The 17940-nt window shown below is 55.5% G+C and overlaps 1 protein-coding gene across 2 annotated transcripts; it reads right to left on the bottom strand.

Annotated features, from left to right (window-relative positions):
- Positions 1–1289: 1289 nt before the first annotated feature.
- Positions 1290–9030, bottom strand: LOC131213581 (PAX-interacting protein 1-like). 2 transcript variants are annotated; one of them, XM_058207649.1, is made up of 4 exons: positions 8943–9030; positions 7336–7738; positions 3695–3895; positions 1290–3643 (listed from the first exon to the last, which is right to left on the bottom strand). In XM_058207649.1, the coding sequence occupies exons 2-4, from the start codon at positions 7351–7353 to the stop codon at positions 2027–2029; spliced, it is 1836 nt and encodes a 611-aa protein (XP_058063632.1). In that variant the 5' UTR covers positions 7354–7738; positions 8943–9030; the 3' UTR covers positions 1290–2026. The 2 variants fall into 2 exon arrangements, with proteins under 2 accessions (XP_058063632.1, XP_058063631.1); XM_058207648.1 differs by having other exon boundaries at positions 1290–3895.
- Between the last annotated feature and the right edge of the window lie 8910 nt (positions 9031–17940).

Raw genomic sequence — 17940 nt, 5'->3', positions numbered from 1 at the left:
CCGCCGGCTCCGTTCGCGGGGTTTTAGAAAATCATCTACCCACCCGCGAACTCACGAAGAAGCGAAAGTACTTCCCATTCCGCGGGGCCGGCTGTCGCAGCCAGATGAGGGCTGAGACCGGGCAGGATTAAAGGACGCGCGGCCGATTTAACCTTCGCCTGAATGGCAATGGCCCAATGGTCCTCGAAGCAGGGAGCGAAGGAAAGCGCCGGATCTCGGACTCGGACTTGAAGGTTCGAAGTTGGGTTTCGTTTTAATCTTTGTCTGTTGGTCTGGGTTCAGTTATTTAGAGCTCCGAGCTCCTGATGGCAGCGGTTGACCTTGAACCTAGCTGTTTCGCCCCGGGGCGTAGTATTTTGTGGTTTCTACATCACACAGGCACACCGCAGCTACTGCCCAGCTGGCTGGCTGGCTGGCCCAACTGGCGCTCGATGTTTATCTTGGATCCGGCTCACCTAGGGAGATAAACTGGCCAGATAGGGTAGCCCTGTAGCCGTACACCCCTAATGGGTCCACAATCCACATTCCAACACCCGAGAGTTCCGCCACGTCCGCCTGAAGTGCTCCAGAAACGTCGGTTGCGCGTCGGTGGTGGCGGTTCGAACGACCTTCCGCTACGCAAATTCTTGCCCAGCTTAGTCACCGGTACGCCTTTTGCGGCCCGATCTCGACAACGAGAGAGAGAGAGAGAGAGAGCGCCCTCCAGCACTAATAACGAGCCCTTCTAATCAATTCTCTAGCGCTACTCCATTAGCACTAAAGTGGAGCGTGGGGCGGAGAAAACAGGCCCTCCACACCCAGACCAGACCAGAGGCTCAGAACCTCGGCCCGACTGGGCGACTCAGACTGCCTGCCTGATTCGGTGACTCACGGTACCCCCTTTAATGGGTCACCGGCGGCCAATCCCGCGTATGTCTGTGGTTGTTGCATTCCGCGGCGCCGAACGGGACGTCGACCGTGTGTGCATGACGACTCCCCAGCCCGAAAGGTCGTCCGGTGGTCGGCCAACCTCCAGACATTCACTGCGCTCTTGGTGCTGTTGCTGTTGCTGCGCTGATGATTGTTATTATTTCGAGGCAGCTCCGCCGCGGAGTGTGACATTTTATACTCACTGACGTATCATGCGTCACTTTTGTCTGTTTATTATTTATTTATTATTATTATTGTTGTTGTTGGTGTTGCGAGCTGCTGAGGCTGCCGCGCTGCGCGGTTGCGGCATCACAGCCTGCGCTGATTGAAAAGGGAAAGGACTGACCGCGCAATCGATGTACCTCCCAGATACCCTACGCCTCGTGTAGTGTGTTACACAACACACACATCGCGAGACACGCCCCGTCGGACACAGGACACGGACGAACGGACTAACACGGGGGCGGGGTGCTTTCGGTAGTTTTTCGCTTAGTTGCTTAGTTTTTATTTTGTTTCAAACGATTTCCTTCACTTTACTATCTACTCTACATATTCACACTTTCGTCTGCCGGCACCGTCTTCTTCGTGTGTATCTTCCTCGTTTCACGTCCGCATCCTTACTTCTTCCACAGCTTCATGTTTTCTGACGGTCACCGTTACAGTTACAGATGGGAATGGGCCTTGTTTGATCTTTTTTCCCCGTCTCCGGACTCTCGTCAGACCGGGCTCCAGGACAACCGCGTTGAGGCGGTTGAAGCCCCGAACCCCGACGGGGGTGGAACTCGAGAACTTGCGCTCATCTTATCGAGTACTATGAGTGGATATATGATTTAAAAAACAGAAAACAAAAACGCGCAGCCCAAGGAGCCGGCTCGGCCTACGGACTACGAGGGTCCAAACCCCCTGGTCAAGAGCTCCACAGAGCGGGACGAACAAATTAAAAATTAAGACTACATTCCTACCGCGTCCGAGGCTCGGGGAGCTAGGGAAGGAAAGTAGTTTCGAAGGGATCATGTAGAGAGCGAGACCGGGCTCCAGCCAGCAGGCCGGGCACCGCGGACATTACTGACTGACAGGTGGAGATGAGGGGAAGGGATGGGTTAGGGATGGGATAGTCTTAGTACTCGATGTTGTGACCGCGCAGGAACGCATCTATCTGCCCACCCTGATGGTGCGGGGAGCCCGGCTGCGGCTGGATGAAGTAGTACTGCTGCTGTTGCTGCTGCGGCTGCGGCTGCTGCAGCGGCTGCGGCGGCTGGAAGCGGTGTAGCTGGGGTGTCGGCGGCCCGGGGTTCACCTTTTTGGCCGCCTCGAGCCGATCGGCCCGCAGCTGGCTCTGCTGGAGCTCGAGCTGCTGGGCGAACAGCTGCTGGCTGTTGATGAACTGGAGCTCGTTCTGCTGCTTCTGGTACAGCTGCTGCGGTATCTGGACCGCCGGTGGCGGAGGCCGAAGCGGAGCCGGCGCAGCGGTACGGTACAGCGGCGACTGCTGCTGGAGCTGCTCGAGCGAAACGAGGTGCTGATGGTGGTGTTGCGGGTGCTGCTGCTGCTTCGGGGGTCCACTCACGAAGGGCTGGATGCGGTGGTTCAGCTGGAAGTCGCCGTCACTCTGGGGCAGGTGCTGGTAGAGCGCGGTGTCGTACTGACCGGAGGCCGGGTCGAAGATGAGCTGCGACTGGTAGATCGGGTTCCCGCTGGCCACCGCCACCTGGGACGGGACGCCCTTGCCGAACGGTGACAACGACGAGGCCGGCGGCTGTGACGTAGTGGAGGAGGCCGCCGACGGTAGCTTGTTGTCCTGCTGGAAGCGCTTGAACTCGGCCTCGAAATCGATGTTGGAGGGTCCGCGCGTCGTCGAGCCGCTGCCGAACTCGGTGGCGACTACCGGCGCCGGCCGGTAGGTGGTGGGCGCGAACGTGGGCTGCGGGGACGCCCGGTAGACCGGCTTGGGCGTGATGTTGACCGGGACCACCGTGTGGGGGGTGGTTGGGGCGAGCTGGACGCGTGGCCGCTGCGTCACGGACTGCGTCACGGCACCGCCGGCGAACGGGCGGGCGACTGGCCGCCCACCCCGCTGCCCGATCTGCACCTCCTGCTGTGGCGCCGAGTCCTCGTCCGAGCCGCCGCCACCGCCGCTGAGCCGCGTCCGCTCACTCTGGTAGTCGTTCTGGAAGACGGTCGTGGCGACGGTCGGCCGCGCAGCCGCCGGCGGCTGGGTAGGCCGGGCGGCCGGTAGCGGCACCGGGCGGCGGGCGGGGTAGTTTTGGGGCACGTTCTCGCCGCCCGCATCGTCCGACTGCTCCGCCCGGTCCGCCTCGTCCTCCTCGCTGCCGTCCGGGTTGTTGGGGTCGCAGGGGTTACCGGACACGTACGTGAACTCGCGCTTGTTGCCGTCCGGGTCGATGTACCCGTACTTGCCCCGCACCACGCAGTCCGTGCCGCGGGTTTCCTCCTTGAACGAGCCGTCGGCCGCCTCGTAGCCGAACGTGAACGAGCCGTCGTCGTTGACCTTGCTGTAGTTGCGGATCGTCTGCACCGGCGGGGCCCGGCCCTCGTTGCTGTGCTCCGTCTTCTGGCGGGCGACTGGCGGCGCCGCCGTCGACAGGGTTCCCTTGGCCGCCGGCCGCTGGTACGGTTGATCGGCGCGTGCCCTCAGCACCGGCTGTCCGTACCCCCGGCCACCCGCGCCCGCGTCGTAGTCTTCTTCGTCGGAGGCCGCCACCAGCACCAGCCGCTGGTCGCCGCCGCCGCGGCCGCCGCCGCCATTACCGCCCGGCTCGCCTGCTCCGCTGCGCTCCTGCGCCCGGTAGTACTGGGGGTAGGCTCCCTGCGCCTGCGGGCGGCTATCGTCGGCTTCCGCGCTGTCACCGTACTCGGCGCTAGTCGGAGCCGCCGGCAGGACTCGCGGCCGGACCCTGAGGCGGCGCGTTTGCGCGTCGGCACCGTACGTCGCCACCAACAACGCGGCACACGCGACCACTAACGGCTACGCGGAAAGAGATAGGGAGAGAGAGAGAGAGAGCAAAAGTACAGTGACCAGTTAAGTAGCTCCGTGTGACTGTGTCGATTACTCCGTCCGTAGAAAACACAACGTTACAGAAAGCAACAGATGCATTGTCCCCTGTCCCCAACACACGCGATATAGGAGATTATTGTTACTATCATGTATTCACAACAATGTTCGCCGTTCAGGCTCAATATAGGAAAAAAAGAAGGAAAATGCGTACAGGCTAATGAGGATAAGGATGAGGAGAGGAAAAAGGAAGAAGGGGATTATATAAAGGAATCTAGGAGACGAGAACGGAAGAGTTCCAATGAGGCATCGAAGTCATTGAAGGCCGAAAGTAGCGAGATCGACGAGGGGGAGATTAGGAAGAGCGGCCTATCCCGCAGACGAAGACGGCTCGCGGCAGCGATCTTCCCCCGGAAGCCCGGAATCCCTATGTGGGATTCTCTTCCAGGTTGCAAGCGATGGTAATGATGCGATCGGAGCCGTCCACGATCCCCGGTGTAACATTTCGTTCACTTTCAATCCCCGTCGTTCTCTCGTGTCCCTTGCTTTCCCTTTCTTTTCTTTCTTTCTCTTCGTTTCTCTTTCTCGTGATGCTGCGGTAATATATGACAGCAGTTCCCCGGGCGACTGGGAAACTCTCGTTGTTCGTTGGCGAAAGTGAAACGGGGCACAAAAAATGCCGACCGGGGGGGTGTTGCAAAATCTCGTCACTTTACCGCAATTTTCACGGTCACGGTCGTCCCCAATGGGTCTTATACCGTTCTCACCCCGTCCGGATCCCCACGTCGTTGGCATGCGTTGAGCAACGCGCTGCATAGGTGCGAATTAAGGTGGCATGGTTCCCGTAGCGGGTTCTCAAAAGCGTGTAGCGTGCGAACAATTTCGCGTAAAACTCCAGCTGCACCTGCAATGGATGGCTATTAGCAGAGGGTAGCGATTGGAAGACACTAACCCGCATACCTCGCGGAAACGCTCTGTTCGCAGAGGAAGCAGAGTCTAGCTGCCGATTGCTAAGGGCCGACACTTGGTGATGCACCGCTCGGGATCGTTGTTTTGGTTCGCCATTACCGCGTGGCTGAAGAAATGTCAAAAGTTCGGCGAGTTCAGGTCCACGCTTGTCCCACGGGTAGCCGTGTCTCTGAATCACATCGTTCCATCGGTGTGTGTCGAAGAGGTTCAATCCCACGAGCGATCTCTTGCACCGGGGAGAAGGAACGGGTCCGATCGACTACTACAACCAGCAGACTGCATTACATAAACCTTTCTTTGCACACGCTTTTTTGCTGCTACTGCTGCAGCCGCTGTCAGCTTCTCTGTCTCTCTCTCTCACACACAGTCTCGACGGCCCGAAATGCGTTTGGCAGATCTGGCTCGGTGTGGGTGAGATGGCACCACGTCCGCACTACTCACTACTCGTACAGATCGAACGCTCGCTACTGTTGCGTCAGGGGTCTCGCTCTGCCGGGCACGTTAATCTCCACGGGCACGAGCAAGAACACCGGTGTTTGGCTCACCGAAATCGAAATCGTTTTTGGCACCCTTTCGTTCTGGCATCACCGCACCACAGTTTCGTCCGGTAGGCAAACCGGCTCCCATCTGGCCACCGTGTGGGGAGAAGATTTTGGAGCGAAGTAATCCCCACATTCCGACGACCGGCTTGGATCCGCGTTCCAAAAGATCAACCGCGACGCGGAGACCCCCCTTTCGGTTCTGGATCGGGTTACCTCACCGGATTTCGATTCGCTCGATTCGGATCCGGAGTTCCTACTTGAAAGCTGATTTCCAACGCAACGACGAAAGGGTCAACAGCGACGGCACGGCAGAGCGCGTTCACGGTCATCATCATCATCCAGTGCGCAGCACGGACGGGACGAATCCACCACCAGCGAGCCGTTTTTTTTTGCGTAACTCCTGCCGAAACCTTGAACCAGTTTCGCCCGTTGCCCGCGTGTGACGCGCGATCTCCAGTTTTGGGGCACCCTTTCCCATGGGGGGTGTTGTTGATTCTGCTTTCAACACCGCGCTCGGTCACACCAGGCACACCTGCCACCGCAAGAAATAGTCATCTTTCTCACATCTCTTGTGCTTCTTCTCCTTCCAGGCGATGATGAGGGTGACGGAACGATTGCGACAATTTCGCAAAAGGGCACACGATGCGGGGCGCCCCGCGAAGATGCGGGAGCTGCGAGATGGAGGTTCACCCAAAATGTAGGATGCACCGAAAATGTAAACATATTCTCCCTATCGAGCGTGATCGTTGTCTCGAAGGCATCGCGCCCCCCCCCCTCACGCGAACTTTCGCACCGGACCCGTTGCCACGTGAGTGTCTGTGTCTGTGAGAAACTACCTCTTTGAATTGGCGTCTGTTGGCCTTTTTCATCTCTTTCATCTTCTTCTTCTTCTTGTCTGTGACTTCGTAGGCTCCCACAGTGGTTCAGGTCCTATAGGGTGCTCACCCCCCGGTGGTGGCTAATGCAACCTTCCAGAGCCGGTGCTGACTATGCCTACTATGCGGAGTTGAGCCTGTCTGTGTTTGTTGGCATGAAATGGCGAAGAGCGTGTATCCCACCGACCAGCGGACCCCCTGTGGAGGAGGTGAGGACACCATCGCACGGTGAAGGGAACCCTGGGGGGCTGGGGGGTGGGCCTGCGCGTGCTCACAAGAACCGTGAGAAGACACCACAACCGAGGCAGACACTTGGACGCGACGTGAGACTGTTTGGGCATTTGGAGGCATGCGATGTGCGCGACGACGCCGAGCTCGCGATTGCGATTATGTTGCGTTAATTACTTCCGAACATTATGCGGCCTTTCAACGCAACGGTTTGTGGGTGTGAGCGCTGCAGTGCACCCTCTGTTGCAACACTTTCGCTTTTTTCTTGTAGAGGAAACGTGCCAACTTTATGTACTGCCTACATGGAGAACATTTGATCGTGTTTTGTCGGTCAGCCAGTCAGTAGCAACACTAAACCACCGTACATGATAGGCGTGTTCCTGGCGTATTTTTGAAAGCGGATCCCCGACACAGAACGAGTCCTGACTCCGCGGTCTTAGGCGTTTCGATGTGAGTGACCATGCGCCTCCTTTCTCAGAATGCTCGGTACGTTAATGCTCCAGCGAGTGACACTACGTACCACTGATTCCGACCTGATCTATCGGTGCCAGCTGGTGAAGAGAGTAATCATCGACTGCTGCAATGCCGCCGGCGGGTCGGGTTATGATATTGTAATGACTTGGCTCGTGGTGATCGTGGTGAATCACATGGGCCAACAGCTCTCATTTCAGAACCCGACAAACGTCGCGCCTCAAAAAAAACACCGCAGACACCGTTTGGTTCCACAACTTTCCGACTGGCGGAATTGATAGTGTCGTCCATTCAAGACGCTGGTGCCCCAGTAAACTAATCAACTTACCGTTCGTTGAAAACGCATTCCGAAAGGGAACTGGAACTGCTTTCTGTGAAACCTCCTGTCTCCTGCGCGACGTCTAGGTGCGTTCGAATGTTTTGATAGCTGACCAGGCACAGGTGTGTACCTGCCTCCCTTGCCGCGCTACTTCGTCCGTCGGACGGGTAGAACCTCTACTGGAACGGATTTGATTGCGTTTGATGGACTGCGAGCGCCTAGAGAGAGTATGTCCTTGCGTTGAACCCCCGGACCGGACGTCAGCAACACACGCGCGCACACGTACGCCGTCACGCTGTTGCACTCAGGTAGCCAGTAGTCCGTTATCTAGTACACTATTACGAATTCTCACTCTCACTCACAATCACACACGAACGAGCACAATGCTGAATTGCGTTCGCCGTGATGCACGCTGTAAGAAAAGGAAGTTGGTTGAGGAAGTGAACTGTGCGAGTCTCGGAAGAATATCTGAAAGCGGAGCTGAGGGAGCGCTGGGAGATGACAAATTCTCGAGCAGAATAGTGCTCTGGGCTGTAGCAGACCAAACAAACTGGACCACAGGCCGCTAGGTGAACCACAACACTGTGGAACTTGTGACTTTCTAAAACCATCGTGTGGGACGCCCTTCCCGGAAGTCGGACGGTAGCTTCAGCGTGTGAGCGCCCAACAGAGCAGCTGCAGCCGATTGCACCCTAGCTAGCGCAAACTTTCACCCACATAGACATCCCGTACTACTACTAGTGGGGAGTAGGGGAGTCCAAAAGGAACACTAGATTCGGGCGTGTTCAGTGGCAGTGGCAATGTCAAGACTTGACGGCGACGACAAAGTAGGATCGTCCGCCTTTTTGCCCAGCGCCACCGTCGTCGTCGCCGTCGGGTAGTGCGGTTCGAAAAGGTCCCTGCTGTGCCCACCCCGTTCCTGTTGTGTCGCCGCACAGTGGCAGTGACGGCGTAGCTGATTTCCATTCCGACCGCAGCGCACTACTTTTACTTTCGCCTTCGACGCGATCGACTTTACGACTCTGACTTTGACTCCCGATCGAGCAGCAAGCGGGAGAGAGAAAGAAAGAGACCGACAGCGGGAGAGGGGTTGTAGAGCTGGTGTCTTGAGCTAACTCCGATGAAGTCCCACGCGGGCGGATCATGGGTCCAGGCGTGGGTGGAGCGTTTTAATATCCCCAACACTCATCCGGCATTGAATATGATAATTGCGCCGAGACAGGGACCACTGTTTCCTTGTCGACGAGGACACCACAAACTAGTACAAAAAATTAGGACCCATTACGGGCCTCGTTGGATTGGACGGCTTGAGGGTTGAAGTTTTTCTTCGACGTACGGTGTCGTCGTCGTCAAGAGTTCTTGCGCAAGTCATTGAACTCGCCATCCTCGGCTCATCTTGGAGAACAAAATGGACGATTCCAGGAGTTCGCTCTATACAACTGTGAGTCAGTCAGTCAGTCAGTCACCACACGGCAGCTGACCTCCGCCACAGCAACCGTTGTTTTCTTGACTCCAAACACACACAGGCACACACAGGCACACACGCAGGCACAAACACACTGCACGCCCTCTCCCCACCCACCGGGTGTGCTTGAGATGCACAGATGCACACAGACCTGGGCCGGGCGGTTTCGGTTTCGCGCGGTTTCGGCCGACGGTACAACAGTGAAGTGGAGACCCTCTGTTCACTGGGGAATGGTTCTTTGCAAAATGTAACGCCAACGACGATCTGCAATCTGTTTTATAACATTCACTCCAGTACAACACCACCACCACCACCAGCCCGGGGGTCCGACACCCGGGTGTCTGGTCTGCAGGGAGGGAGTCGCAGCCCGCGAGTCGTGTGCGAGCGAGCGAGCGAGCGACGTAACCAGTTGGGCCGCCAACGCCAGAGTGAGATCGCCGGCGCATGGGACCGCAGCGAAGTCCACCACCCCAGGCGCAAGTTCCTCCGGCCGCCCCCCGCCCATGTGGGAACACGAACGAAAGCGAAGCTCGTCAAGGAACCTCGTCACAAGTGCCTTCCACACGCCTGGTCGCCTCCGTCAACTAATAGCGCCAATCGCCACGGGGTCGCCGACGACAACCACACGGAGAGAAAGGGAGAGAGATAGAGAGAGAGAGAGAGGGAAGGAGCGAGCGAGGTAGAAAGACGTGTGACAGTGAAGCAAACATGCGCTGGAGCGCCTGGGAATGCGCGCGCGCACTACTATTGAGCGATAGAAAATCATAGGAAACTACGCGGGCTTGTTGGCGGTTTTGGGCTTAACCACGCGGCGGCCCGGAACGGAGGGGCACAACGGGGTGGGCAAAGCGTAGCCTGCTCAGCGCGACACCCACATTGGCATTCAGGGGCCCGCTGTTGGGGCTGCCTCGGACGCGAGAGTAACAACCGGCGCTTGCGAGACCTTCGCTCCAGAAGAAGCCCAGGGAGTCCGTACGGTCCAAGTTTTGTGCTGGAGAAAATGTCGGATTTCTAGTCCACTTCCCGGTGAGGGTCCACATTTTCCAGAGACCGATTCCTGGTGAGGTTCCCCTCTCTCCAGCTCGCTCGCTGCCTTTCTGGCAGATCGGCTGGCAAGCCGTTTGGGCTGCTGCCCTGTCGCTGTGGCTATGCTACGCGGTGCCCTGACCTCGGCAGTGACATTTCCAGCCGGCCGAACGAACAAAGCTGACCACGTTCAGCCTTCCACCGGGCGGAGTAGAGCGCGCCGGAGCGCATCGCCGGAGGGAGCGCCAGCCAATCCACGGCGGACGCGGTGTGAAGCGGCGCGTTGCACCATAATGAGGCGAAATTAAGTGACGTTGTCCAAAAACCAATCCCCCCCGCCACCCTCTCGGGGGACAGTTCGGCGCTCGAGCGGAATTGGAGACTAATTGGTGACCCCGTTGGGGTTGTTAGCGCCGAAAAGCCTTTGGGGCACGGCCCGGCCCGACCCCTCTCTCTCTCTAATGGTACTATCGCCTGGAGCCTCTAGGCCCTACTCAAAACCTGATACCCCTTAAACGCGCGCGCCTGATACCTATCTGCCTACCCTAGCCTACGAACCCTGAGAAGACCCGTGAACAGAGCACGCACGCTCGCGGCCTGAGCCCGGGCGCGCGTGTATGGGTGCATTTGAAGGTTATAATTGTGTTTGGACCATCTCCGGGCGAAGCAAAGCCCACAGCCCCGATCCACCGGCCGGCCAAGGTCATTCGCGCCGCGTACGGTTCTTCTCAGGCCATGACCAGCTCGAAGGGGTTGCTGTTGTTATTGTTGTTGTCCCGCTCTCCGTTTCCGTCGTCGCCGCCGCCTCGGGGTCCCGGGAATCGAATCGAACTTGGCGGGCGGTTTGCGGTTTAATTACGCCGCGAACGATCATCGTGCGGGGACGGGACGGAACGGGGTTTCCTGCTTCGCATATCGGACATTGGACGAGCGTGCGGCTTCTTGGGTCTTGGGCTGCGCTCTGCGAAAATATGATGAAGATGGCACGTTGGTGGTGCGGAAGCAGCGAACGGAGACGTGTCGGTGGAATCGCATTTAGCGGTCACCCCGATGGCATCACCCGATGGCTGCCAATGCCTGGCGGAAGTCCACTCAACTTGTAAACGGTTCGTCGATTGTGATAGGTTGGCATTTACTATAGCCAACTTCTAGCCCCGTTGCGTGCGCACGTTCCAATGTCCAATGTTCCAACGTCCGAACCAATTCACCCATGTGGGCGCTTTGAAATCTTTACAAAAGCTGAAGCCATGCGCCTGATGACTAATGTCAGCGGCCTGGATCAGATCTGCGAACCTTATCCTGGCATCGTCGTATCGTCGTCACATCTCTGCGTTCAACTTCACACAGCGCCTCTGTCGTTCTTGCTCGTTCCGGGGAAGAGTTCGTACAGCATTCTCCTACGGGATCATGAGACTCTTTCAGAGACTTTGCCCAAGGAGATGTAGACTCTCTCAGGGTTTGACCTTCACTTCGGGCCCTCGCCGACGACCCATAGTCGCAGACTCGTCAGAGTCAGGGCTCGATTCTTAGCTCAAACTGAAGTCACTTTGGAAACCCTTGCCGACGAACCATAGTCGCTGACTCCCTCAGAGTCGGGGTTTACCGCAGCTCCCGCCAAGAAATCCACCTGCAATGAAGACCACTCCAGCTATGAAGTAGGGCGCCAGTCCTAAATCTGCGAGAAGGAAATATCCGTCCAGGAAACACCAATCAAACATCAACAGTCCTTTTCAAGACTAAAATTCCTTCATTGGAGCCCTAGTCGACACAGTCGCTAACTCTCTCCACAGGCGGGGCATCCGAACTTCACAAAGAGTCTCTTCTCTGCTATTTAAACCCCACTAACAATCCTTAACTACCGACTCCCACAGGGTCAGTTTTCCTATTTAACAATTCTGCCTTCTACCGGAGGAAGTCTTTCGGAAAGACCAAGGTTATTGCTTCCCTGGTACCCTGCGAGACAAATCAGGTAGTTGGCTTCTGTAGTTAGAAAGAGGCAAATTTTAAGCTATTGCAGCTAAACACCTCTATAAATCAAAAGGAAAAAAAAAGGTCCAGACGTTGAGCAAACTCGATTGGTGTCGACTATACGATCCAGTTGATTAGAAGTAGCTTTAAGCTGGGGACACCACAAGAGCTTTGTGGTTGTTCTTTCGCGCAGATTTGGTATTCCCAACCGACAAATTCCTCGCAATTACGTTTGTAGCAAGGAATCTTAACGGGTCGGCCTCAATCGTTGACCTTCTGGCTGTCTGGACTCGCGACTGACTGAGAGTTAGAAAGCCGACTGTTTAATAAGTTCCTATGTATAGGTTCTGACGACTAGTCGTAGGAGTGCGTCTGACCTACTAACACTCACCACATGCGGGGGGTTATGGAAATACCTCAGTTGGTCTCAGTTGGTCCTATCGTGATGGTTGCCTGCTTAAGATCCCTAAACCATAGCAATTATCACCCCAACGAGTTGCCTGTTTTTGTCACGCTCTAAGTTTCCTTTCATATGCATAATTTCGATCCAGGTTCGTTCGGTTTTTTTCTTATTTCATATGTAATGTTTTTTTTTGCGTTCTTACCAACAGTTGTTGATGGGTTTGTTGCCCATGTTTCCGTATGGTTCCCTCCAAACGGGCCCCAGTGCCTGATTTGTATGCTTCGCTTTATTTTGTTTCAAAACACTTTCGAGTGTTTTACGTTCCGCATTCGCGCTTCTTCGTTCCCCCCCCTGCTGGTGGTGTGTGTTTTCTGCTGATTCCGTTTGTTGTTTTCTTTTCGTTACTTTCGTTTTCGTTTTCGTGTTTAGCTTTTACAGCCTACGGTCGCTCCTTTCGGTGTCTCCCGCCTGCTCGCTTATGCCCCGATTTCCCTTTCATTGTCATCGAGCCGCGAAGCCGCGTGCAGCGCTTTTCCTTTTGTTCCTGCTTTCTCGCCTTTCCAGCCCAGCTCGGCGGACATTTTTTGGGCGATTTTGAGCGAAGCGCGTCTTTGCTCCGGTGGACACGTGGGCGATTTAGTGAAGCGATCATAATTTTTGCCGGCCCGTCCCGGCCCGGCCAGGTCGACACCTTCTCGCCGTTAGCTAATAAAACCAGAGTGTACCAGGCGACGTCCACAAACGGCTGTACATTTATCTGTTAGCCGCACCGTTTGGCGTCACGATTCGATGCCCACCCGACCGAGAGTGTTGGCCCGCTGGTTGGGTTCGCTTTGGGAGCCACTCAATTTACTAATAAAACCGCGCCGAGGAAAAGTGTCACACATGACCAGTCTCGTCCGCGTCGTCACCATTGTCGTTGTCTTGCGCTGTAAACCCGTTCCGCTGCGGGCACGCACCGCTGCACATATTTGTTCCGGTTTCTTCCCCTCGGCGACTCGGCTCGGTGGACGATTACGAGCCTGACTACGGCGGCTTCGCAGGAGGCCTCCGTCGTAACGTCGTAAGCCGAAAATCGAACGCGCTGCCGACATGCATATTCAGAGCACCGCGCTCGTCCCTTCAGCTACCCTTTTTTTTAGCAAGGGCAGCTGAAGTTGCAAGCTATCCTGTCGGCACGTCGGCTTTACGGCCAGACTTCGCGGCTCTCCGGGAGAGATTCCGCAGGTCACAGCGAACCCTTCCGATGCTGTCCCAATGTGGATGCTTCCTGGTGTGCCTACCGGACATACGCAAATTCCGTTTTGTTGCTGAAGGCCGTGCTATACAACGGGCTGGAATAATCCTCAGACTCAGGCGAGAGATGGAGATTGACCAGATTCGCCGATTCGACGAAGTTGAGTGAAGACTGGACTGGAGTTCTAGAGGTCTGGGAGATCCAGATCCAGATCCAGAGGTTGCCGCCTACCTCGTGGAGATTAGATTGTTAGATCACGCAGTTATCTACACCCTGAACTACCAATCTAGCTGCCTCGAACATCCATGCTCCAGGCTTGCAGTGTAAGCAAGAGACGGCCTGATTCAAGACGGCTGGCACCTCCTGCCTGTCATTTCGGTCACTACCAGTTGACAGAGCTCCGGCTCCGGTTTACCTCCGCCCGACCTAGTGAAGGACGACGGTGTCGCCGAGAGTTCCCCCATTCCCGGGCCTGCAGCAACACAAATAAACACCCCACAGAAGCAGCCGTAGCAAGTCTTCCAAAACAAACCCTCTACTCGCAAGCAGGCCACCGCAAACGTCGCCCTGCCGCAGTTGGTGGTGTGTGGTGTAACCGCCGCTCCGGTGGTTGTCAAACGAGGTAATGTGTCGGTCGCGACGCTGCGCTGCCTACACCGGCCCTCTATGCCTCTCTTGCACCAGATGCAAAGACGGGACGGGACGGCCAGCCAGCCAGCAATCGATATCATCGAACTGGGCGAACGGGGCGAACTGGGTGAGTTGAGTAATAGACCGTTTTGCGCACACGCATATGAGCCGCTCGGCACGCTCCTGCTGTTGCTGTTGCGTCGAATCGAACCAAATAGCCATATGATAACGTTGCCCGGCAGGCAGCAGTAGTTGGTGGGGCCTCCGCCGCACGCCGCCGAAAACGGCATCGAACGTGTAAGGTAAGGTGCGGTACCGTGCGAACAAAAGTCCGATCAGGCGGGGTATATTTTGAGCACTCGTCTTGGATAATGCAAACAAGCCGCGGGGCCAGTGACGAGCGCTTGGCGCAATCGGTCAAATTAGTTGCAACTGGCCATTCACCGGGCACCCTCAAATCAAGTGCCGCACCAGTGCCGGGGCTGGAGTAGGTGCCAGGCGGCGGCGAGTAGTAGATGAGAGAAATTAGCTTCACTTCACGGCGTGTCACAATTAGTGCCACTTTGACACTACGCGACCCGAGCCGAGTCGCACGCACATTACGCGTTCGGGGGCGCTCCTCTCGGCACTCTCTCTCCCTGTCTCTGCGTGCCACGTCCAGAAGCCAGTAACCAGAGAACATAGGCTTCATAGGGATGCCTAGCCTAGGCTCCCCGAACCTAGTTGCGGTGCTATACGAAATGTATACCAAAAAAATGTTGCTCGTCTGTGTCGACACACCTCCGGCTGGCGTCTAGCGAAATGCGATACGAAATGCGATTTGTTTGGCTTCGGTCAGGCCAGGATGTCGCCAGCGCGCCACCAGCAGCTCGATACCGGCTTGGAACACACCGTTACAGAAAGCAAAAGACCAAGACCCCCCAGACCAAGAAGTTGCCGTTCTGGCAACAACCCTGCGCCTTCCTGTATACCCGGTGCTCCATGTGAAACGGGATTAAAGCAAGCATCGCAGAGCACACCAATTCGGTCCAATTTCGGGTGGTTGTTGCGGTTGCTTGCGGAGCTTGCAACTCGAACTCGCGCCATCGGTTCGAACCGCTCATTCTTCGGGGGTTTATGGGCCGTCGTGCGTTTATGGCGTTGCGCGCTTGCGCAACCGCGCGGTTCGTGACGAGAGCCAGAGAGCCATCGTTTAACATTCTCTGCATGCGCTGTCGATTTCCAAACTGCGCGAACTCTCTGGCGCACCGCATTTTGACCGCCATGCCCAGAATTCGAAACCATGGCGCGGACCCGCACCCGGCACGCGGGACACCCGTGATCACGTTTCGGTGCGCACGGAGCACGCGGGGGGAACTTTCTCCTGCCTACGTGTGGCCGCAGGGACTGCCGCTGCTCGGGGAGGTCAGTGCAAGTGGATCGCACGACCGCCGAGAGGCGGGCGGGCGGGCGGACGGTGCGTTTACTCCGTTTGGTCCAGAAATGCAGCAATGCAGTGCAGTGCAGTGCCGCTTCTGCTTCGGGGTCAGTGGGGCACTCGGCCGCACCGCCGCGTGATATAATTTCGAACACAGAATTTCGGTCAAGTGGCGCTGGAATCGTAATCCGATCGGAGTGGCAATTCTGGGCCAATTACTGGGCGCACGGATAACGGCTGGTTACGCGTCCGAACGTTGGTTTCTCTTTCCTTTTATCAGGTGTTTTCACGTTTCACGTTTCACGTTGGATTTTTGGATGAAATTCAAAACTATATTTATCAGGGATCCAATATTCCGATTTGCGTCAAATATGCACCATTTTGCTGGGAAATTAGTTGGGGCTTTTTGGCAAAATATGATGATGCCTCTCTTGTAGCAGGTTTAGTCGTTATTGGCGAAACTATCGAGCAATCCATTTTCACAATCTTTTTTGCTCTCAGTTTTTCATCCCTCAGTTTAGAAACTTCCTAACCGTTATTCCTGGTTTGACCACCGGTTGAGCTGCTACAGCACGCTTCGACCACGATTATTTTCACACAGTATTGTCCTATGCATCCCATTCCACATCCCCAATACCTAGAATCCGTTTAAGAAATGGTTCGATTTCATTCCGTTAGGCCAAAATTGCGCAGATGGAAATTCGATCCTTTTTGGTGTAAATAGAGTGGCGCCCAAATATCGGGCTTCTTTGTGAATCCAGTTTTGCGCAAATGGCTTAAAACTGTTCTGATTACTAACATGCCGATCAACTTTGATTATTTCTGTGATTTTATCGACATTTTCGATGACGTGTCTGTCTGTGCGAGGTGCATCTTTAACATCCAAAATAACTGAAACGGGTTAACCAACCGAAATTTCACCTAGCCAGCTGTTTGAGTATCGGCACCATAACCGGCAATGCAAAATTTCACCGGCCTAGCTTGAGTTTTCGCATTTTTCAAAGAAAAACTGTAAAATGTACCACATTTTCTCTTAGTTGACCTCCATTGTTAACAGCCTGTAACTCACAAACGAATGGAACAAATAAAAAACAGTGAAAGCATTTTTAAAGTGTAAAGTATCGGCTTTAAAACGAGCCTTAACTTGAAACTATACGATCGATACTTCACGAGATATCGATCACTAAAGCCGTCTTCCGAGAAAATAATGGACTTCTTTTTAGCCAACCTAATATAAACAGGATTTTTTGTCACCTGTCCATTATTATTTTTTTGTCAACGTAAGGTGGGAAGGAAAACTGAACGAATACGTCACCGGGAAGCCCGATCGTCTGAAAAGTGCGAGTAACGGGAAGCGAAAAGGGGGAAGCTGATCGGATCGCCTCCCAATCGAGATATAAGGACGAAACGAATCCTAGACCTAGTAGTCTTAAACTGTTCCAGAAACCATTTTTGGGCACCATTTTTCGGAACAGAACACCTGGACCCGGCAGGAAGACCAGCGGCTTCGAGCGTTGGTCATTGCGCCTGCTGCCCAAAACAAACCAGACCCAGCCAAAACAAGACGCGCAGCCCCCGGATGTGGTGGCTACAGTTATTTTGTTTGTTTTTATTTTTTTTTTCACGCCAACATCGACGCAACCTTGCGCACGGCGGGGCCGATGCCGGGGTGATGTAAGGTGACCGCGGTAGCAGCGAGCATTGCGATTGCGAGCCCGCGCTCCAGTTTGTCGCAATTAGTGGCTCTGGGCGCGGACCACGGCCGATAAAGACAACCAGATGTGGTGCCAGCCAGCGAGCCAGCCAGCGGAGAGTGCAATTGCACTGTGTGCAGCGCAGCACACCCCACAAATGTGCGTAGCGCATTACTTCTCGCGCGTAACACGCGTGCGCGCGCGCACCATCATCCCGAGCCAGCTTTTTTGGAATGCCACACGCGGGTTTATTACCGCGGGCAACGGCGCAGGGATTGCATCACACCCGCGCGCGCACTGAGCTGAGCTAACTGTAACGCGGCTCTCGGCCACCAGCTTCGGTGTTGCGGTTCGCCCGTGTATGTGATGTTTTCTCTTTCAATTTCCGTTTTGGCACCGTTCATTTCGTGCAGCCCGTGAACGTGAACCCCGAACGTGAAAACGGCTGTGAAGCGTGCACATGCGCGGCCCGCGCTTCGGTACAGACGAGCTTTGCGAGCTTGGCGAGCTTGGCGAGCTTTAAGCGATAACGGTGTTTGATGAATTCGGAACTGATTCCACCGCTTCCCAACAGATGGCGCTCGGCCGGGGTACTTGAAAACCGTTTACGTAGTTTCGTAGTTTGTTAAACGCAACTTGGAAATTTTCGTGTAACGCGTGAGAAGGTGGTGAGAAGCCACAACAAAACTCATCCAGCAACGATGATCCAGCAATTAGTATTCTTTATTATCATATAAATGTTGTTTCATTTGTTTCTCACCAGATGGCTCTTTT

This window comes from Anopheles bellator, chromosome X (assembly GCF_943735745.2).
Source record: "Anopheles bellator chromosome X, idAnoBellAS_SP24_06.2, whole genome shotgun sequence".
Taxonomy (NCBI): Eukaryota; Metazoa; Arthropoda; class Insecta; order Diptera; family Culicidae; genus Anopheles; species Anopheles bellator.
This window is presented reverse-complemented; position numbering and strand designations above follow the sequence as displayed.